The sequence below is a fragment of the Rhinolophus hipposideros genome (assembly GCF_964194185.1).
Source record: "Rhinolophus hipposideros genome assembly, chromosome: 10".
Classification (NCBI taxonomy): domain Eukaryota; kingdom Metazoa; phylum Chordata; class Mammalia; order Chiroptera; family Rhinolophidae; genus Rhinolophus; species Rhinolophus hipposideros.
In genome coordinates, this window is record NC_138056.1 from 25,667,173 (window position 1) to 25,690,082 (window position 22,910).

The 22,910-nt window shown below is 41.9% G+C and overlaps 1 protein-coding gene across 5 annotated transcripts in view; it reads left to right on the forward strand.

Annotated features, from left to right (window-relative positions):
- Positions 1–3,015: 3,015 nt before the first annotated feature.
- The window catches only part of MPPED2 (metallophosphoesterase domain containing 2), a 162,286-nt gene continuing 142,391 nt past the window's right edge, over positions 3,016–22,910 (forward strand). Inside the window, exons 1-2 of one of the 5 annotated variants that reach the window (XM_081063656.1) lie at positions 3,016–3,334; positions 8,842–9,090. In XM_081063656.1, the coding sequence (XP_080919782.1) occupies positions 8,963–9,090 (128 nt within the window). In that variant the 5' untranslated portion in view covers positions 3,016–3,334; positions 8,842–8,962. Of the gene's footprint in view, positions 3,335–3,426; positions 5,230–8,841; positions 9,091–22,910 lie in introns of those variants that run through there. The other 4 variants (XM_081063657.1, XM_081063658.1, XM_081063659.1 and 1 more) reach the window with 4 other exon arrangements.

Consider the following 22,910-nt stretch of genomic DNA (forward strand, 5'->3'; position numbering starts at 1 on the left):
ATTTTTCATAATATATATCTTAGCCTTTTCTGGAAAATTATAAAAATGCAGACAATTTAAAGAAAAAAATAGGTAAAATTGCTGCTGTTTGTTCCTAGCTGTCTCTAAGTTAGATTGGGGTATATAATTTCATTTCACTGAAATTACTTAGTGAAATGTAATAGTTTCAATGATTTTTTTTTTTTTTTGAAGAACCGCAGGATTGAATCAAATTTTAAGTTATACACAAAGTATCCCTGAATTACTGAAAAACCTGCTACAGGGAGAATAAAAGCCAACTCCAAATAAAGTATTAAACTTTCAAAGGACACCACATTCACTTTCCAAGCTTCCACATAAAGTTCTCTCATGTTCCTCTCTTGTTTTCTTCCCAAAATGCATTCTGAAAAGATATTTTAAAAAGATTGCAGCAGGCTATCAGGAATCATATTTGCCAGGTCCTTCGATGAAATCACTGGAGAAAGGGTCCAGATTTACATTCCATTAAACAAAAAAAAAATTTGTAGTATTTACATAGAGGCAATCATAAACTTAACATTTGGTTTTTATCCTTCTTCTGCTTTCCATTATAAGCAATAAAAATTGAATTTAACAACAATAACAAAAAATGGAGCTTACAGGCTCACTTATCTTTAAAAAAATAAAAAGTCCAAGTGTATCGCATTTAAAATTTGGTATAATGAGTCTCAATGTTTCAAAGCTGATGTCAGGGGACAGACATGGTTCACATCCAATCATTTTAAAACAAGCTTTTAGTGTAGGTAGCTATATTGGTAGAGAATCTGATTTAATAAAATGCAATATGTTCAAATCCATGTAATGAGAATTATTTGAAAAGTGAATTCCTTTTGTTCCTGATTTACCATTTAAATTCACTTATATTTCTCCAGCTTCTTTCTTTTGGTAACCTAATGGAAATAGAATTTCAGAACCCTTATACAGCTTGGTCACTGCCTCTGTCAGTGTATAATTGATCAGCAGGGACCCTATAGAGGCTGACTTACTTCTTCCTTCAGTACAAGTTACAATTTTAAGCTATTTTGTGCCTCGATTTTTCCCCAGTGAGCAAAATGATATACAAATTTTCATCAACTTTGTAAAGGATCACTTGCTTGATCTTTTATAGTGTTATATATCTTGCAAAATGTGCCACGTTATTATTTACTGTCTGTGCACGTAGATTTAGGATCATGTACAAACTAGTATGAATGTATTGATTGACTACCTGTTACTTTTTAGAACAGAAGTTAGAAAACCACAGAAGTTATTTGGCTGGTGCAGAATTTTGTTTGTTTGTTTTTGAAGGGTAGAGGGGAGAGGAGGACTGATTAAATCATCCCAAATCAGTCTAAAAACTCAACCCATTTAGATAAGAGAAGTATACTGCTAATTCATAGAATAAACGGAACAAAACAAAACATTTCTTCAAAAATATGATTCTAGTCAGTGTTTGCTGCTGGGCTGGAAAACAAAATAAAAGATATTCCCACCCCATCTTTGGCATTCTTTAATGTCAATGCCACTTGCTGTGATTTGTGCTGGGCAAGGGTAGTCACTGTCCCTTGATCCCAATCCATTTAACAAGTACCGACACTCTGGGCATACTGTACAACAAAATAAATACATTAGCAAAACCATTTCCCCCTTCATTTCAGCCCAGGCATAAGAGATAGGTTACTTAAAATTCAAGTGCCAGGAAAGACTATTGTAAAAGGGAAATATTTTCAAGTGAATTCCGTTTGATCTTTTTTTTATAGGGGCTCCTACCAGCCTCTCTCCCTTCCTCCTCAGACCCTGGAAACCAATTAGTCTCAGCACGGAGGCCACAGATCAAGTTGAAATGGCTCCTTTTTATTTTTAGGAGATATAATTTCAGCCAGGATGTCTAGTCAGTTGTCACATAGTATACTTAGCACACTTCTCACTCACAAACACATCCATTGGATTTTCCTTTGGAGAATGCCTAGATCTTTGAGTCTGACTCCTGGAAAGGAATTAGATCTGGTTGCCGTCCAAATCCTTCAGCTCTGACAATGGCATAACATCACAGGGCCACCTCATCTTTCACAGGAAGCCTTGCCAACCAAGTTTTCTAAAAGCCTTCCTAGTGTTCTGTCCTCTAGCATTTCAGGGTAGTTCCCTTTCCTTATGTCGTTTGCATACAATTCTGAAAACCTTCCCCCCCCCTGCCCCCCATCATCCAAAGTAGCAGAGAAAAGGGAACTTTGATTTCTAAAACATTTTTGAAGGGCTTATCTTTTGGGGAAATGTGCCCCAAAGACAAAATGAAAACAATTAGAGTCTGCCTGTCCTCACCTCCTTATCCTAAACCTGCTGTACATAATTCATGGAGGTAAAAGAAATTATCAGCTGGCTTGGCCTTTTCTTTCTCAGGAACAACATTACAGAGAGAAAGGTGTGTGTGTGTGTATGAGTGTGTGCGCGCATCTGGTGAGTTAAAAGGCTTAAGAAAAGGGAGCAGAGCTCTCCCCCAGGAAAGCCTAAGCTCAGCAGATGGGAGGAAAACCAGGGTCGCCTTTTTTGGTCTGAGCTGAGTGCCCCAGCCCCTTGCCCTGCTCCAGCCGCGAGCTTTGCGCCCTGGAGCTGTGCCAGGACTTCATACAGCGCCTGACAGGTCGGTGGGTTGGGGTGGGGGGTTTGGCTACTCTCTTTTTCAGAAGACGCCCATTTGGAGGGAAAACTCCCTTTATTGTCCTGGGGCTCCGTAGCACCCCCTCCTCGGTCCCCTATCATTTTTACGCTGATCACACTCATGATGATGAACTTGCAGCTCAGCTTCCTGCCGCCTGCTTGACCCGGGAGCACCAGCAGGCTGCCGGCCTCGCCCTCAGTTCCCTCCTCCTCTTGCAATCCAGGGGCCTCGGGGCGCCGGCGGGGGTTCGAGTGGGCCGGGGCTGCAGGAGCAACGCGCCGGGGCGCGGGGTCCTGCTGGGGAGCGCGCAAGGAGCGGCGCTTCGGCCGCCTGGCTTCCTGGAGCTGTGCTCCTTTGACCCCAGTGGCGGTCCCTGTCACTGCACCGCTCACGCTCCCTCCGGCTCGCCGCGCCCTCGCTCCCTCTCCTCGCCCCCTCGCTCGCTCTCTCCCCAGATCGTGGTTGCTCTCGTCTTTCCTCCCCCCCGCCTCCTTCTCACGCCGCGCCCCCGGTCCCCCGCCCCAGCCCGCCGCGGGACCTCCGAGGTCGAAGGTTCTGGCCCACCCGCGCCCCTCGCCAGCCCCGCGCGCCCCCGGCGCGCCTCCCGCCGGCTCCGCGATGGATCGCCTGCTTGCCGGGCGCTGAAGGCATCCCCGGGACCCGGAGCGCAGCCCGGGAAAGGTAATCCGCCCCGGGAAAGGAGGCGGAGGGCGGGGGAGGGGGAGGAGGAGGCCGGGCGCCCGGTGCCGAGCGCGAGAGGAAGGGAAAAAAATGCACACACAAAGCGGAGCCCGGGTGAGAGGTGCCTTGTCACAGGCGCGTGCGGGGGGCTCCCTGGCTGCGGACCGCGGCTGCCCCGATGCCCCTGACATTCGCACGAGCGGGCACTTCCCCAACAATTCGGAACCCGAGGAGGGCTTATTTTCTACCCCCGAGCGAAAGCTAATTCTTTTCTAGGTGCTATCGCCCTCCTATTCCCCATCTTGCCCTTCTGCTCTTCTCCCCTCCCCCCAGTCCTCGGCCCCCGACCTCTCGGGGTCTCCACATCCCCGCCCCCTCCTCCGCCGGGATTTCTTAGGAGGGGAGGAGAGGGTGTCGGCGAGGGGCAGCGGCAAAAGCCAAGTGGCGGGAATGGGGGTGGGGACGAGGGCACTGCGAGCTGTTTACTAGAAAGTCCCGGGGTTATGTGTTCGAGCCGCCCCGGCCTAGGCCCGGGTGCATTGTGTTGGCCCGAGCCCCGGGCGCCCGCGGCGGCCGGAGAGAGGTGCGGTGGCCGGGAAGGCGCCGCGCAGCTTTGTGCTGGGGCTGCGCTCCGCGGCCGCCCCCGGGGCCGCCCGCGCCCGCGCGCGGCTCTCGCGCGGGGCTTTTCTCACCCTGTCCCCGCGCCCAGACCTCGCTCTCCCCTGCGGTCTCGGGTCTTCAGGATCGTAGCCTACGGAGCGACCTAGAGGCTCCGGCTGGGCGGCGGGATTCGAGCAGCGAGAAAAAGTAACCCTTGCCGCCGGATTTCTTCTGGAGAGAAGCAGGAGTTCTTTGGTATTTACATGTAACAGGGTTATCTTTGTGAAGCCTTTGAATTCCAGGGTTTTGCGGCCTAGGAGGTGAAGGGGGCATTTCCCCCCCCCCCCGGAGATTGGGGCGGGGGTAGAATCTAACAGCAAGAAAAGAAATTAAGGATGCCCCATTGGGGGTAGATTTAGAGCACATTTACGTCCCCCTCAACAAATCCCAAATTAAGTGCAAATGCAGGTCACGAAAAATGTGTAATTGATTTGAGATGCTGCAAACAAACACAAACAGGTCAGGGTGGAAAACACAAACAAAACTTTAAGTGAAAGAAAAGATTTCCAAGGGGGGGGTGGGATCCGTGGCCTCCACACCCCCTTCCAACCCTCGCTGGCTCCCTCCTTCCTTTCTTTGCCGTTCTCGGGAAGCAGCCCGGCTGCTCCCGGGCGGAGAGCGGGGAGGCGACGGCGGCGGCTCCGGGCGCGGGCTCCGCTCTCCGCTCCGAGGGTTCGGAGGTGCCAAGCGCCCCGGAGGCTGACGTCGGGGGCGTGGGGCTACGATGGCTCTGCGCGGATGGCGCGCTGTCAGAGCTATTGGCCGCCGTTGGTCATCAATCAATCCGCGGCTGGGGGAGAGGGAGAGGAAGAAAGCCAGGCGCCCAGCGGAGCCCGGGGCCCTGAGCGTCAGCGCCAGCAGTGCCGGCAGCGGCGGCGACGGCAGTGGCAGCCGGGGACTGAGCGAGTAAGGCGAGCTGGTGCTCTAGGAAGGAAGGGGGAGCTGTAGCCGGGACCAGACCGCCGTGAGCCGGGAGGGCAGGGCGAGCGCGCGCGCGCTCGTGTGTGTGTGTGTGTGTGTGTGTGTGTGTGTGCGCGCGTGTGTGTGTAGTTGGTGAAGTCCCCCCCCCCCCGATTTAAAACAAACACACCAATCCAAAGTAGAGAATTCCGCGCCCCCCGCCCCACCCTATATAGACTCTACGGATAGCCCGAGGCTCGGGAGGAAAGTGCTGCCCTTCCTCTCCGGAAGAATGTGCCGGCCGGGTGTCCGCAGTGCTGGGGACACGTTCAGGTGTAAGTGCGGCGGGAGGGAGGGCGCTGCATGGACAGAGGCACGTGGAACTTTGTGCATCCCCCCAAAATCCCTGGCAGAGAAGCTGCCGGGAAGGCTTGTAAGCATCGCTCCGGGATGCTGGGATGTGTAACTGGACGTGGACAGAAAAGAGTAGGGGCGGGAGCTGACAAATCACTAAATCTGTGCGGCAGAGGGAGGGGAGCGGCATTTGGCGAAGCTGGAACCCGCGAGTTCCAAAGTCTGGACCGGCGGTCTGGCGATCTTCTTAGGGCAAGTGAATAAAACGAGCATCCTTGTTTAAACGGGGAAATCCCGGGCCCCTTTCTCATAGGCTATGCCGTGCGGTGCTCCGGTAGAGAGGTCATGAGTTGTTGCTTTGAAACTTTTGGTCAATTGGACTTCTGGTGTTTAGGAGGTGGAGACAGTTATTTAATTCCCCGGCTTTTAATCCTTTCATTGCCAACAAACTTTAAAAGGTTTTTCCAACTAGATTCCTTGAAAAAAAAAAACATTGCAAGTTGCAGAGCTTAAGGGACAGGAGAAGTGATTGCTGTCTAGGAAATGCAAAATGTGCTCACATGATTTTTTTTTTTTAAGATAGAAATCAAACTAGCACCAGCATAAATGTTTGGCAGTACCAGTCCCTTTTGGATTTTTCTTTAGGATCCCTGGCATTTAGTACTGGATTCCTTTGTTTTGTGGAGCAAATATGTTGAAGTATAAAATGAAAAATTTTAAAAAGAATACTGGTCATTTTAAAAATGTAGAAAGTAATACAAGAGCGATGAAGATGAAATACTCCAAAATCTAATCATTTGGAAGTTTTTTCCTGCATAAAAAGGTGAAGCAAAGTGATACAGCTTCTTGATAGTACTAGGCAGTGTATCGTTCTGTTTGTTTCACGCTTTTTTCAAATTTCTCAGGTTAGAGGAGGGGACCATTGTCCTGTCTCTGAGAGTTTACAAAAAAAAAGGTCTTAACCATGTGTTGGTGTGTTTAATATTCTTAGGATACGTTCATTTTGTGATGTGAGTGGGGGTGAACATAGCATTTAAAAAAAATAAGCCGTTTCTTGACTTGCCTGTAAAGGTTCCTGTGCAAGTTATGAAGCTCTCTGCCTCAATCTGACATTTTCTTCAAAGAACTCCAGATTAAAGAAGATAGACACTGCAGGTGCACTGTTTCGATAAAACATTTGAAAAAAGAACACGGTAAAGATGAATTCAAATGAGGTGCCAGCCACTCCTTTAGCCCTTCAGAGTTATAGGGTCCTGTGCTTGCTGATGAAAAGATGCCCTATTTGTTCTGCTGGGGCAAAGGTGCAAAGATGCAAAGATGTTCACTTGATAGAAAAGGCAATCCTGCGTTGACTTTAGGATGGAATGGACCACTTAGGGGTGTGAATTGACCACCTTCTAAGTTCTGCCTCTTCTAGGCTTCCAATGGGAGGGTCTAATGCTAACTCCTGTTAAGTCACTGCTTAGATATGTACATAATAGGTATGGACTCTTTTTTTCTAGTCCGTTTTGCTTAATTCGTGAGTTTGTTCCAAAAACATTTAAACTGTTTTTGGCACCGGGTGCAGAGATTATTGCTGAGAGGTCACGACGGTCTAGTCGTGAATTTTGTTTCCTTCGCTTCTTAATGTTCTGTATATCACACAATAGACATTGATGGCAGGAACATAAGAATTGCCATGTCATTTTTACACCACTCTCTAATTTGTGCAAACACTACGTTCTCGCAGTCTGAAAATGTGTTTTATTCCTCTGTGCTTTGATGGCTAACATTCTTTTTAATGACAGGAAGATATTTTCATTTGTATTTACTTTTCAGCGTGGCGCAATTATGCAGTTTTGTGCTTCAGCACTGTCTCGGTACTTTGTGTCTCAAAAGAGAATTACAGTACTTAGAACAGGACTGCAATTTGAAGCAGGTGTTGTGTTTTACTGTTATGCAAAATAACAGTAAAATATAATTGTGGGGGAAATTAAGGAAACAGCTGCAAACTTGGTATGAAAACTGCTACATTATGATTTGTAAGCAGTTCTTATAGCTATCTTACATCAGAGAAGCAGGGAAAGATTTTAATTTCGTTAATCCTACTGGCCTGGTTGTCTGTCAACTGGTGCTTAAAGGAAGGACTCAAACCTCCCATGAAGGCAGGAAGAAGAAAGAGAACCCAAAGTGAGACTTTGTTGAAAATGCCAGTGCATCAGGGTTTCCTCTGTTGGCAGTGCCTTTGTACATTAGGAATGCAGGCGAGATGGGTGTTGTTTAGCTCTCTTCACTAAGATGAAGAAGGCAATGATTTGAGTAGAACGCTGTGGAATTTCTTAGCCCAGCTAGCATATGGAGGACTACACAAGCCCTGGGTTGTAAAATAATAAAATAAATGGCCTATGGCAGGCCATCTGCCTTTTGCTTGATATTTAAGGTGTTTCATGCCAAATTTAAATCTAATCTTGTTATTCTAAATATTTTTATTTGAGATAGCAGCTAAGACTCTGGAGCTTAATGGTGTACATGGTAAATGTATTTTGCTGTGGAGCTTAAAGTAAAACGATGGGTTACCCCAGGGTTACCCAAGGAGTGTGCCCTCCACTGCCTCTTCTCTGCTGCACTGATCAATTACAACAGCCTTCATGCAAGGGTGTGCTTTCCTCAGTCTGTGCACACTTGCTATAAAAATAAACATCTTCATTTCTGAACTCAGTGCAGCAAATCATATACTGACATTTAGAAAAAGATTCAAAACTAATGGGAACTTAAAAAAGTGTGAAACTAACTACTGAGAATTAGGTAGCAGCACGCCAGAACGAAGATGTAGACATAATGGCTGCCCTCTTTTACTGCTCACTCCCAGCTCAAAGAGAGATGGTAATGAATGCATCGAAAGTGGTGGTCCAAGCCTGGATATGTTTGACTTTCCCCTGAGTGATGGTAGTCTTTAAAGAAATTGTACGACATTGAGCAAGAGGGATTTGTTTCACCATAAAGTACTTGGCCGCAGTGGAATGCCTATGTATTCCAGGCATTAAGTACCTATGTATTTTGGGAACTGCTTGTGAATGAAAAAATTATGTGCAACCTGTGCATGTGTGATGTGTGTAGTATAGGTACACACGTATTGTTATCAGCAGAGCATTTTAAATTTACATTTGTCATTGTGTTACATGGCTGTGTTAAACATTGAGATTTCAAATTATTATAGGACAGCAACTTTGTACAGACCAAATATTCCAATTAGCAGGGAAGGTTTGGAAGAGTCTCCACTTTGAGCACAAACCATTTATAGTTAGACACCATGGCAACTGTGGATATGGCCCTTCTGTAATTCACGTTAAGTGCCATAATTATAATTAAAGAGGAAATCTTAGTTTGAATGCCACTGAAATGATTTGCGAGCAGCCAGCAGTGTCATCTGCAATGTAATGTCCACTCTGAAGCACTTGCAGGGTAGAGAGTTGGAAAAGGTTGTATCCATGAGGCAATAACACAGATCAAGATTTTTCTGTGAACCAATTCATGTTCATGTGTCACATTTGATGTCTCTTAGAACACCCTATTTTTCTTTGTTCTTATTTTGTAATTTTTTTTTCTTTTTTCAGAAACACACAGCGGTATTGATGAGTAGATCCTTTGGTTCAGAGGTTGGCTGAAACGCACCATGCCTGCTTCCATCCTTTGCTCCGGAAAGTTGTGAATTGCTCATGCCTATAAGGAGGAAGGATGGCACATGGGATTCCTTCTCAAGGCAAAGTTACCATCACGGTGGATGAGTACAGTTCTAACCCCACCCAGGCATTCACGCACTACAACATCAACCAGAGCAGATTCCAGCCGCCACATGTACATATGTAAGTATCACTCATTAACTTAAAACAAAACAAACAACAACAACAAAAATCTAGCAATCAAGAAACTAGAAACAAAACAAAAAAAGTCACTCATGGCTTCTGTCAGGGAAAATAAAGTATTTTGATTCGCAAAACAGATGTGTATCTGTGGTTCCAAATACAGCTCAGAGGAATCTCCTACATCTGTGTAACACTTCGAAGTTTCAGAGTCCTTTCAACCACAATTTAACATTAGGTCTTCAGAGCCTCTGAAGGGTGGCAGTAGGCTGTCCACATTTTATGAATAAACAACAGAGAGGTTAAGGCATTTGCCGAATACCACACAGCGAATTTTGGCCGAGTCTCCTGACCCCTAGCTCAATTTGCTTTCCATTTTATTGCTTGCCTCCATGATGAAATATTTCTTGAAAATTTCTGTAGTTTTTTTCTCCTTCACCTCACCCCACTACCCCTTTACATTCAACTGGGAAATAGGCCTAATTGGGACTAATTGTTCAACCACTGCTCAATCCATTGTCTCGCCTGTTGCTAGTGGAACGTGTGCTGCATGCTGCAGGAGTCAAACAATATGGGGAACAAAGGCTTGTGGGACAGTGGAACACTTGGTTCCAGCAATTGTACTTTTCTCTCACCCCCTAAGACTATTGAAGGCATGTTGCGGTTTAAGCTGTTTAAGGAACAAAGTGTGGGAGAAATCAAGAGGCGAGGATTTTGCAGCACCTGGATGCCCACCAGCTTTTTTCTGTTCCTCTGCTACATACAGGATGTGCTGGGCTTTCAGAAGACAGGGCCAAAGGTCACCGTCCCCCTTGTTTATTCAAGGCCTAGTGCCCATTCTTTGTTAGATCTTCCAGTGTCTAACATGAGTCTTTCAGAGTAGGACTGAACCTCTTTGAAAACTATTGTATAGTCAAGAGAGAAAAGGAGGTTAGGACTCCGTTGACTGTTTTTGCCAATCCTAGCAAAATTGAACTCAGGGCATGTCTTAGTCACAAGCTCTTTTTTTTAGTAATTGTTTCCTTTGGGCATTAAAAAAAAAAAATATATATATATATATTTATGTATGTATATAAAAATATATATATTTATATATATATTTATATATTTATATATATATATTTATATATATATTAGGACTTCCGTTCCCCCAAACCTCCCCCGCCCCTCAAATTTAGAAACTGTAATAAAACAAAAAGATCTTCTCTCGACTGCCTAGGTGTAAGTTGAAAAATGAGGATGATACTTTGCAAGTATATTTAATAGAGCCACTCAATTACCTATAACGCGATTTCTGGGGGGAAACATAAAAGAAAAAGAGAAAGACATCCTTCCAAATGGTTAGTGCTAAACTATTTCTAAGAATTGTATACTTTCTTTAATTCAGGATATATTCATGATTATGAAAGACTGCTAACATGATTTTAAGGAAAGGTTTTTAACGTGAATAAGAATTTTTCTTTGTTAAAAATGGTTTTTCTCAACAGTAAGTATGTATTCATTTCAAATATTTCTTTTATTCTTCTGCTTCTAATAGTTTTTTTTCCTTCAAATACGTTACAGAATTTGTGAAAATGGACTTAGGATACCTTTCGCTCTGTTTTGCTGGGGTGACGTTTTGTATTAAAGAATCGCAAAGAACTTTGTGAATTCTGTTTCCTTTCAGGCAATGGAAAGTATGTTTTGCCCCAGATTCCTTGTAAAGTGACTGATAGGGGACCTCAGCTTAGTCCTCACTTGTTTGTGGCCATAAGATTCCACTTGTGAAATATGATGCACAGAGATATTTTTAAAATCAGGTAACTTTAGAACTGATGTGCTTGGTTCTAGCCATGAAAAGTTTGAAGGATCAAATCATACCTTTTTTGAAACAAAGCTTTGAGAAACGAGGTTTGCACTGGCAACCTAGACAGCTGTGTAGTGCTTTTACCAGGCATCCCTCCTACCTTGGAGTAGAGGATTCTTCCATGCTCTGGGTCCTGCTTGTCTTTCCCCCTTGGTTACCCACTGAGGACTTCCTATCTGAACCCTTGGCTCCAGCTACACAAGTTGGCTCACAGTCACCTGAGCACATCTTGCGTCTTTCCGTTTTGATGCAATGTTTTCACTGTTTCTCAGAGAGGAGACACATTTATGCCTTGCTCATCAAAAGCCTCAGAGCCAGTTCAGGCTCCTCTACGTCTGTGAAACCCCTCTTCTATCTCTCCCAATCCAAACTGACTGCGTCCCCCGCCCCCCATTGCGATGCTCCTAGTCACTTGGGGGCATACCATACCACCTCCATTATTATTTCTCTCTATATACAGGTATATACCTCTGTCTCTCTCTCATCGTGCGTTTCTTAAAGACAGGGATTGAGCAGGTAACAGGTGCTCAGAATACTGATTGATCGACTGATTGATCCATCCATTGATTTGATTGTGCATTGAGATGAGAAATTGTGTTTGAGATTTGGAGATTTTCACTGGCATTTTTTCTGAGCTGTTTTTAACATTATGTGTGTTTGCATGAAGGTGTCTCTGTATGGTCAAGATGCTGGCTCACCTGTTCCTTGTCTTTACTTTTCTGTGCTTGATGCCCTGGCACAGTGGCTGGTCCATACTAGGCATTCAAGTTTCTTGGTGAATTGTGATTGTGTTATACTTCTGTTATATTAAAAAAAAAAAAAAGTTGCCCTTAGTCTAAACAGAAACTTAAATTGTTTGCAAAATATCCATAAAATATTTAGTCTAAAATTTTGTAGTTTTTCTGAAATTTTCAACGTGTCATGCACAGCTTTGCTCCTGTCCCTGAGGATAGTCTGTCTTTTCCACTTGAATAGTTGCTCATTTGTTTTGCATGGAATTCTTAAAACATTTGTTTTCCTTTTTCACTTAAACTGAGGTCAATGAAGACCTGGCACAGATCATCTGGATTGGAGTTAAAATCCTACTCCCTCAAGTGATCCGTTGTTTTCTTTCATACAACCTAGTTGGGGGTTTTGTCACCTTAATTAAGGAATAGCTCACTTTCCATTTAATTCAGTTAGTCTCACTTCAGGCTTGTGACTCACCTTGGGCCATTTACTTCCCTTCTCCAGGTCTCAGTTTACTCATCTGTAAACATTTACACCAAATGATAGTGACGGATCTTTTAGCTCTAACATACTAAGATTAAGATTGCAACTAAGACAATATTAATTTGTAAGGTGTTCATGTGGGGGAACACAGATACATCACACCTGATTTCCATCTTCATGAAGCTTATCACTGTTCACTTCATGAAGCTTATCACCTGATTTCCATCTTCATGAAGCTTATTCATAGCTGTTCAACTGGCTGTAAGAGGTTTACTGCTTTCTCTCGGTTTGGTTTTACCTGTGAGTTCTGATGAGACTACCACTGAGCTTTCTAAGAACCACTGGTTTGTATCTCTGCCTGTGATATTGGAAATATTTTTTTTAAATAAAGTAATACTGTATGACCTTGGGAAAGAAAATTAAAGCGTAGCTGGAGTTGGCAGGGCAGAATTTAACCTAGAATTTGTGTGCTCCCCTTACCCGGACTCTCAAACACACTAATAGATGGGATGATTGAAAATCAATAATTAACAGGGCTTCAGATTTCTACAACCCTTTCATCTCTCCCAAGAAGGCTGTTGAGAAAATTATTTAGTATATTCATTTAATAATGATGGGAGGAGGTGTTGAAGGAGCCAATGTAGGTTTGAAAACACCGTAAAGATTTTGTATGTTTTTAATTATGTGAAGCTAATAAAATATTATACAAGCTTTTTAGTAGGGCATCCAACAATCTCAGTCTTTGCATGGAAAGTCCCATGTTCTGGGAGAGACCCCTTAGTCTTACGCTAACCAGGATGGCTGGTCACCCTACTGAGGTCAATTCCTACCCTTTTTCTCTAAGGATTGGTTGTTAGGAAGCACAAATCAAGTTTTATTTGCAGTTTTAGTCACTTTGCTTGTCTATCTCTTCAATTGTCAACACTCTTGGACTCTTACCTAGCTATGGTTCTTTTACACTTGTTTTGGGGAGACAGTGTAGCATGGTGGTCAACATCTCCAATGGAATTGGACTGTTGGATTTAAAACCTGGTTGCACCCCTGACTTATTTGTATAACCAACCATTGAGAAATGTATTAACTTCTCTGTGTTGTCTTTTTTCCATTTATAAAATGTGGGCAATAAACGTAGTACCTATCTCAAAAGGTTGTTGTGAAGGTGGTTGTCGAGTTCCTAGAGAAGTACTGAGTATGTGACTTATACCCAATAAATGTTAGATGTTATCATTAAATGGTGGTTTTATTGATTCTGCGTTTTTTATTCTGAGCTGTCTCAATTTTCGTTTTGAAAATCAGTGGAGTATAAATAAATGAATAGATAAGAAAAATCACTCACTGGTACTTTTTGTCCAGCAAACTTTTCTGGATGGAATTTTTAGCTGTCAGCATTGGCATGCATCTTGACTTTGTAGGGTCTGTCAAGACAATTTAGGAGTGTCTCACCTGCCTCCAGTTACTCCCTGGGATTGACAGTCAGGGGCGGGGGAGGATTCCCTTGAGCTGAATGTTGCCTGGTTGTTCTCTGGGGTATCACAATGACCTTTCTCCACTTGGGCTGATCTCAAGACATTGTACCTCCACCAGTGTCTCAGGCTCCCCATCTGGCTGTGCTTAAAACAGAAGCATCAAGAGTTAACCATAATTAACCAGGGTTGAGTGCAAAGGGCGCAGCTTGGGCTGGGGAATGAGAACAATATTCACGTGGTAGCTGAGAATGTGGTCTGAAATGAGATATCTCTATACAAATGCTGATCCTACCCTTTACTGGCCTGGCTGGGTGGTGATTGACAAATTACTGAACCTCAGTCTTCCCATCTATAAATGGGTTTAACGACCCTTTAAAATGGTTGTTAGTATTAAATGAGATGATGTATATGACAGATAGTACCTGAAAGATAGCACTTGATAGATGTTGGGATAATATTTATGGTCCTCTCAATTTGCTGGTGAGCATGAGATAAATATTAACATCTTCCTTTCTGAACTGGTTGGTGGTATAAAACCTGACAAGTCCCAGTTTGTGTTCTTGTTGCTTTGCTGCATTGCATCTGTCAGTGTTTGCTTGGGCATTGCTAATCAAAAATGATCTGAAGTGTTTAGGGTATCTGGGTGATCATGCCAAATTCTTACAGGATTTTGTCTGATCAGAAGCTTCATTTCTATGTAGTAGGAAGTAAATGTTTGTTTCAGGGCTGTATTAGCTATCCTTAGGTGCAAAAACAAAGTTACAGAAGAGTGTTAAATAATGGTGCTGTTTGGTTGAAAAAATATGTAAAAATGTATAGAAAGATAAATACCAACATTACTGGTGATTATTTCGGGAATGAATTGGGAAATAATTTTGGGGGAGGGAGTGTTGGGTAAAAACCTTTACATTTTTATTTTGTATACTTTATGTAATATTTTTATATTTTATTTTATATGCTTTATTTTCATGTAATACTTTCACGATAAGAACATGTTTTTAAAAAATGATAGAAATATAATTTGTCTACAAGTCTTTCTGCTTTGTACGCAAGATTTGCAGGAAAGGCTCACTCTGTTGCAAATCTACTTTCTTTCAGCCTGGTGACACCTTCTATTTTATGTTATAATCTAGGAATAGACCAAAGGTTGTTCATTGGGTCGATATAATTCAACTTGCTCATGTGTGGGGAGAGGAGAGCAGTGCCAAGGACGCTGCCTACTTCTTAGTCCTATATCTGAAGGGGAAGTTTTTGTTTTGTTTTGTTTTTTTAAAGATTTTATTGGGGAATATTGGGGAACAGTGTGTTTCTCCAGGGTGCATCAGCTCCAAGTCTTTGTCCTTCAATCTAGTTGTGGAGGGCGCAGCTCAGCTCAAAGTCCAGACACTGTTTTCAATCTTCAGTTGCAGGGAGTGCAGCCCACCATCCAATGAGGGAATTTAACTGGCAACCTTGTTGTTGAGAGCTCGTGCTCTGAACAAATGAGCCATCCGGCTGCCCCTTCAGAAGCTTAGTGGCAACTCATTGTCTTCAGTCTGGTTCTGGAGGGCGCAGCTCACTGGCCCTTGTGGGAATCGAACCAGCATCCCTGCTGCTCAGAGCTCGAACTCTAACCAACTGAGCCGTCCGGCTGCCCCCTGAAGGGGAAGTTTTTAAGAAGTGTCTTCAAATTCATTTTTGAAAGCCAGCAGATTATACAGTATCAGTAAATAAATTGGTTGCTGTAGGACACCATCTGACGATGTTTCAGGGAACTTGTATTTTAGCCCTGGCTTGGTCACTAATTAGATTCATGATCCTTACCAAGTTGGGCCTCTCTGAATTTCAAGTTTCTCACCACCTATTGGTCTTGATGTTCTTTAGCATCATTCCTTCTCACTGGTAGTCTCAGATTTCTATTTCTTATCTTTTCTTTTGTCTATTTGAAATCAAGATCACAAATCCCTCATCATTAGTGATATTCTGTAGGAAAGAATGTTGTAGGGAGACATCATGGGGATATAGTGGAAGGAAAATGACCCCTAAGTCTCACACAGAGGAAGAGTAATATCAATGAATGAATGAATGTCTGGGGCTCTGTAAAATTGCACTTTACTAACAAGGTAGAAATTCATCCTTTGCTACAGAGCTGGCTGCATTAGCTGTTTGAAGAAAGAAAAAAAAAACAGAATTTCTAAACACTTTTCTCTTGGTAAGCCGCTTTCTGATTCTCATTACAAATTTATCACTGGCCTGCACATTAGCATGGCCATAATTTTTGTTAATGTTTTCAATCTGAAATTCGTCATGGAGATGCTGAATGGCCCTTTTACTTTGCACTCATATATAAACACAGGGTATTTTTTCTTTTCCTCTCTCATTTCTTTTTTAAAATAAGTTTTTTTTTCCTATACACTCCCTGAGGATACTGATCTTGTGGTCCGTGACAGTTCGACTTCATTTTAGAGCTGACTTTCTTCCTATTCTATGGATTTCTTTGTTTGCATTCGAGCATTAAAAAGTCAACCTAAAATCAGATTTTTTTTTTTTTTGTCCATATGGATTTGTTCTTAGAATCCTAGCTGTGCGTTGCATAACTGGGTAGTATTTTTGTGTTTGTAGGTTGATTACTTAACTCTCTGGGAGGGTAAAGAATATTGACAAATAAAGCGGATCCTCTGTAGTATGGTATTCCTGGAATTCTGAAATACTTACATTTACAGAGATAAAGATTCATAGGGAAAGTGTGGCCACAGTCAATGGATATACATATCCTGAAACCAGGGAACCATCAGATCACCTCTCCTTGTGAATTAAATCTATCTCCTGCTCTAAATACAGTTGTCGTTTTTCTTTTTTCTTCTTTTTTTAAAAAACTTCTTTCATGGAAATGTTTTGATAAAAATATACAAAATGGCAAGGCAAGCTAAACAGGAAGTAATGTAATGGAGAGTCTGTATTTGAGAAGTATTTCATTTTAATTCTGAGAGTTTAGAGCTTATAAACATGTAAAATATAAAACAAAAGCTAGTGCCACTGAATCTACGACGTCTTATATAACAAACTCTAGGTAGTTTTGAACTGTTTTCAAAAAGGAGAAAAAGCTCAGTCTCAGAGTATCTACCCATCAGTTTTTTTTTATTCCTTTGCAGTATTTCCTTCCTTAGTTCTCGTCTTCCCATGGCTTTTTCCTTTTTAGATTTTCATAGAATACTGAAAACTAGATTTTTCAGTAGCTGTCCTGGCATGATCAGGCTACTATTTCAATATCAATATGGACAAAACTACCATACTTCTGCAGACCACCATGTTAGTCTGTTAGTCTGCCTTTTTTTTTTTTTTTTAATGTAAAAAGTACACTTGGAGGCTTTGTCTATGTAGAAACACTAACTCTGCAAAGAGGAAACTCTGTTGGATTTATTGGCCCTTGCAGTATTTGGGTCTGCATATTTTTGTTCTATTTTGCTTTGAAGATTTTTTTTTCTAATTTCTGTCTCTGTAGAAGGGTAAAATATATGCAAATAAGAAAATGTAGTTTTTGCAGGCTTTTCATTTTTTTCTTCTTTACCGTAAATCAAGAATATAAGCTCCTCTAGTTGGTTTAAATTTTTGTGCAGTTTTATATTAAATACTAAAACCTTTGACACTAGTTGAAAAAAAAAGTAAAAGAAAAACTAACACCATTTAATAAAGGAAACAGATACATTTTTAGTACTTGAAAGTATTAAGCTTTAAAATTCCAAGTGAGAATTAAACCACTTTTGAAGTTCCTCTGTTGGTCGTGACTTCCTCAAAAGATTGCAAGACCCTACACCATAACATGGACTTGATTCCAACCCATTTATTTCTTTGTGCAGTCTCTGAAACCTTCCAGCTCAAAGATTCGATAATTCTTGGATTGGAAAAATATCTTTTCCCATCTTGTGGTGGGCTATTTTGGCATTTATGCTGATTGGCTAAGAAAAGTGGCTCACTTGTACTTTTTGGTTTTAGGTATTTGGGCCACAGACCAAGTTTCAAACCGTTTATATATTGTACACTTAGTTTAAAATGTGTTTTGTACAAAGACTTATAACTGAAATCAAGGAAAAAATTAAATCTCCCACCAGCTAAGCAACCTCAGCATGTTTCTCTAATTTCCTGAAAGATTATCCTTTTGCTATAACATAGACATTTTACCAGCTCTATTTTGGTCCTGAGTTTTGGAAAGTTTTTCTCTCCTTTGTTTCATTTTGCTTTGCCTTAAGATTTCAAAGATAAGCACAGAACCTATCATACTGTGTTAGACATTTTTTTTTAAATCACAAATATACTCATTGCTTGATTCTACCATATATTTAATGTATTCCATTAAAAAAATACCAAAGTTTACATTCTAGTCCTGCTTGGGTAGGCAGGGCATATAATGATGAGATGCGTGTTTTGTAGAGAAAAAGAGGAAAGAAGGGGGTATGTGTGACAGAAGAAAAGGGAGGGGGAGTGAAAGGGGAAGGGAAAGGGAGAGGGAGGGCCTAGTAGATATATTTGTTAGATCGTAATTCTCTTTCTTACAATTATGATGTCCGTGGCCTTGGGCTTGACTTTAACACCAGGAGCGTGTCAACAACCCTAAACATCAATCAACAGGGAGACAAGACAAATTGCACCTTAACTTTCTGGGTTATGCCAATTTTAGATACCAGCAAATCCAGCATTGGAAAGGATCGGAATAGCAATTTTTCATACATTGACCTGTTTTGATCTCTGAGAAGGAACAATTTGCTAGACCTTTTTAGGTAATTCAAAACTTTAGGTTTGTGTTTCAATATTTAAAAAAAAAACCATTTGACAAATAGTGAACTATGAACTGGAGTTTGAGAAATATAAGAATATCTGAAATTGCAATTTCCCAAGGTTTGCCATCTGTTAGTATCTAGGAGACTTACCATATGTTGTGCTCAGATTCTGACTTTTACAGGTTAACTTGTTTTCACTTTGTTCTTAACCCTCACATTTTGGGCACAGCTGGTAGCACTGAAACCTATTTTGACTCAAACTTAGAGGAAAGAAGAATAGGGAGGGGCAAATCTTTGGGAAGAGCCAATGGAGTAGGAAGGAGGTGTTAACTCCTAAAGGATATTAATTCTTGATTCTTCCATAATGTAGTTCAAAGACGAATCTAATGTTTTCCCTATGTGAAATGTAAAGGCTTGTGTGTCCTGTTCAGTGCAGTGGGATAAGCCCCGTCCCACCGCTTTGCCCGCTGACACTCTGGAGAATTCAGAAGGGAAATAATAACCCCGTGGGAGGTTGTTTGCTCCACGCTGTGCCCCTTGGTGGCTGATGGCTAGTCTGTTTTGCATCTCTCCATCTCGACCCCTCCACAACATTAATGGCAGCCGGCACGCTCCACTGTTTATCTTGGAATTTGATACCATCATCTTGGCAACCAAACTGGGACCTTTACTACTCAGATTGTTTGTCATTTGTTGTTAATTATCTGTTACCATAAATTCTGCACTTTGAGAAAAAAGGGAATGTTTTGAAATATTTCCTCCAGCATGTAAGTGGAGCTTCATTTGCTGTGGACAAAAGAGGGGGGAAAATCAGCCCTTTTGGGAATCTGTTTCAGGGAAATCAAATGCCCTGGTTTTTCAGACAGGCTCCGTTAGATCCCGCTAATGCAGGCAGAATTTGCACTGGAAATTGTGTTTCAATATTTGCAAGGAAGAACCTTTGCAATTCAGCAGTGGTCTATGTTTATGAGAGGTAACCCTTTTGAGGAAAAAAAATGATCTAACTTCACAAACGGGGGTTTGCAATCTCATTGTGCCATGATTGTGTTTTGTGTGTGCGAGAGCCAGCCTTTTCCCCTACAGTGGTTCCTCCCTTTCAAAGGTTATTAAAGACAAAGCCATCCAGAGTGAAAAGTAGCTTCTGCTTACCTGCCTTTACGAGGTGTTTATTTTGTCAAGTGTAGAATTAAAATGAGCTTTCTGGCCATTAGTAGATTTTAATCATGCCCCCACACTCTGCAGGGAAGGTTGTATCACCTTATAAACAAACAGCGCTGTTTTGCGAGGTGCTGTACCATGAGCTAGAGCTCACTGCTGCACTTAATATCTTCATAAAGCCGTAAACAGAAGATCATGAGTGAGAGGAAGGATGAATGCATGTATTTTGGAGGGGAGACTTTCAGGAGTGGAGTGGTTGTTGCTAAGCAGAAATGTAAGCACATTTAAAAATATAAAAAAAGAAATCACTTGAAAAGTCTCCCCCCCAACGAGTATATCCAGAATCCAGTCTGTCTCTACCGCCGTGTGCATCCCTTGCATGTGTTCATTTATATTCTCTGTGAATGTCTCATCTTTACTGTGGCGATCATAACAATATGTGCTTCAGCAGGTACTAGTGAAGGTTATATTAAATGATGTTTGGTGCTTAGGAAAGGACTGAGCACACTATGTCAATGCTCAGTGCATGGTGGCTGTGATTATTATAGTAATTAATAATAATCGCCAGTAAGTCGGTATGTCTGTTTTATTCCTGTTGAGAAGTTTTTGTTTTCGTTCTTTTCCTCCTGGCTTTTAAAGTTTTTAGGGTTGTGCTGTCTCCGTAGCGATTCCCACACAAGGAAGGAAGGATTGAGTCTGTGTTAACCTATGGATAGCCAGGCCACAGTCTTAATAAACAATATCTTAGCTCCCTGCCTGCTGCCTGGTTCAAGGGAACTCTCAGAGATGTATGTGCCTTTTATTGGAGTTGTGGAATTTGCTTGGGTTTGCTGCCTTTGGTTTCCACAGAACCAGAAAATGTCCTTCCCAGGCCCATAATAGTATTGTCCCTGAAAGGAAGCACTGTTTCTATATATTCGACGTCCATTATTCTTTTATTTTTCTCTCTCAGTGTTTTTCAAAGGAAGTACAGTAGGGGTGTGTGCACTATTTTAGAACACAGATTACCATCAAACTTTTGGATTAAGAATCGAGTATTAAATTGGTGCCTCAGATTTAGTAACAGTTTGAGTATGAGAATAAGAGACTGGGGAGAGGAGAATGGAGGTTGGAAAAAAAAGCACCCTTAGACTGCTCTGGAGGAGGCTGGGAAAAGGATTTAACACTTTGGATTTCTTAGAAGCCATTAAAACTCGGATGGGATCAGATTACCTGACTGCACATCTGAAACATGAAACTCTTGCCCTAAACCATGCAATTGAGTTAAGCTCCAAATTCAAGGCCTCCCCCTAAGGCTGGCCTCTGGGTAAGCCTCATTGTGGATTGCAAAATGATTTCCTTTGAGAGGAGCAAGACTACAGTGAGGTTTTTATGGCCAATTGAGCCTGTACATTGGTGCCAGCCAGACATTTGGCAGCAGTTAGTGCCAACTTTGGTGATCTGTCCACCGCTTTTTCCCAAGGTCTCCCATCCCATCTGGATTCAGTGCTGACATTGAAGGGAAGATACGTTGTAAATCCAACTAGGCACGCCCCCTGAAGTTTGTATTTTTAAAATTTTTTTTCCAAGTGGAGAGGTATTGAGAGGTTCAGGGAGAGCAGCAGGCGGGTCCGTTCACTGCCCTGAACTTTGAGGCTCACAGTGACGACGACAGCCCTCTTCCTTCAATACCATTTCTTCCCTCTACCTTTATCACTTCTTTAGGGGTACTACCCCTCTTTCTGGATCAGGTGAACCCTTTGTATATACTCAGAGGACCTACAAGGAATGCTTTCCTGAGGTCACAATTATCACGAATGTATTTTCTAATTGTTTGTGAAATCATTGTCTCCACTAGGCACTCAGCTCTGTGGAGGCAGCAACGCTTATCTTTTCATTTTCCTTTTTTGCCTGCCTCTGTCCATAGCACCTATCACAGAGCTAAGTACTTTCTGTACACGTTCCGAATACCTGCTGAATGAATGAGTGAAAGTTGAGTTTGCAAGGATTCAGTACTCTCTTACTGTGTGCTTCCCCAAGAAGCTTGTGTTCCCTTGTAATCATGCTTTCATTTGGGGAGTGTGTATTTAGACATGACGGTACACTTGGCTTTAAAAAGGGTAACTTATATAAGTCTCCCGTGTTTTTTTCAGGATGGAGTTGGATGAAACTCAGAGTGAGTATTTCTGATACTCCTACACTAATGCTATCATCTATTCTGCCATCAGTAGACTTTTACAATGACAGTGGTAAACTCTTCTATCTAACGTCGGAAAAACGTCCAAGTTTCACTTTCAACTGGACCCTAAAGATTTGGGTTTCCGTTTGGGTTTTCTATGTTGTTCTCTAACTTAAAATCTGAGACATTAGGAAGTCTATTGTTTAAACTTCTTGTAAAATGCTCATTTATTGATCCTATTTGGGGTCAACAATTATTGGTTAGAAGCGCGAAATGCATTAGGATATATTTCAGCCCTATTACCAGGAGTCTGACTGACAACTACCCCTAATGTGTGGTGTTTACCTGAAATGAAGACCATGAAATTGGGTTATCTATTATCATAAGAACCATGCATTGCGCATGAGGTGAACCAATTTTATTCCGTACTTGTGTTATTTTTTAACAGTTTCTTTCTTTTTTCTTTTGAAACAGTAAACTTTTTAAGCTCTTGTAGAGTAACTATTTTGACAGAAATCTGTGATTTGTGTTACGTACAGATAATACCATCATAACCCGGCTGTTATACAGTGATTGAACACCTTTTAAAATTTTTGATTTAAAGGTAAAACATATGAAATTTAAAGTAAGTATATAACGACGTTCCAATTATGCATGACTAAACTACAAACCTCTTGAAAACCAAATGAAAACAAAAAACAAAACACAAAAAACCTGTATAAAGTACCAAGCTTAAGAAAGAATTTTACATGAAGGAGAACTTAAAAGACAGGAGATAATAAGAAAGAGGTTTCCATTGCAAGCATTTTGGGGCAGGAAGTTTTTAATTTCGGTGGCCTTCTTCCGGTTTTCTCCCTAACTGTCCTTGTGACTGTGTCTACTAAGGAAGGTGCTGCATAATTAGGCTTTCTGGAGATACCCTTTGGCTGAAGACCCAATTGAGTTTCTGGACTTGAGTGCTGGACTAGAACTGGGGGAGCTTTTTGCCTTATAGGTAGAAGCCCTTTGATGGACCTGCCTCTTTGATAAGAACCTGTAGTGACTGGCAGTAACACGATTTAGGTAAAGTATGGGTTAGTAATTGAGGAGTCAGTACTCCTTAATATATGAAAATCTTTCTTTAAAATAGGGACGACACCAAAATCCACATGTGCAATTTAAATGAGCTTGTATTCTGCATTATAAATATGCACCGGATGCCAAGTAGAAAACCGGAACACTCTCTCAGG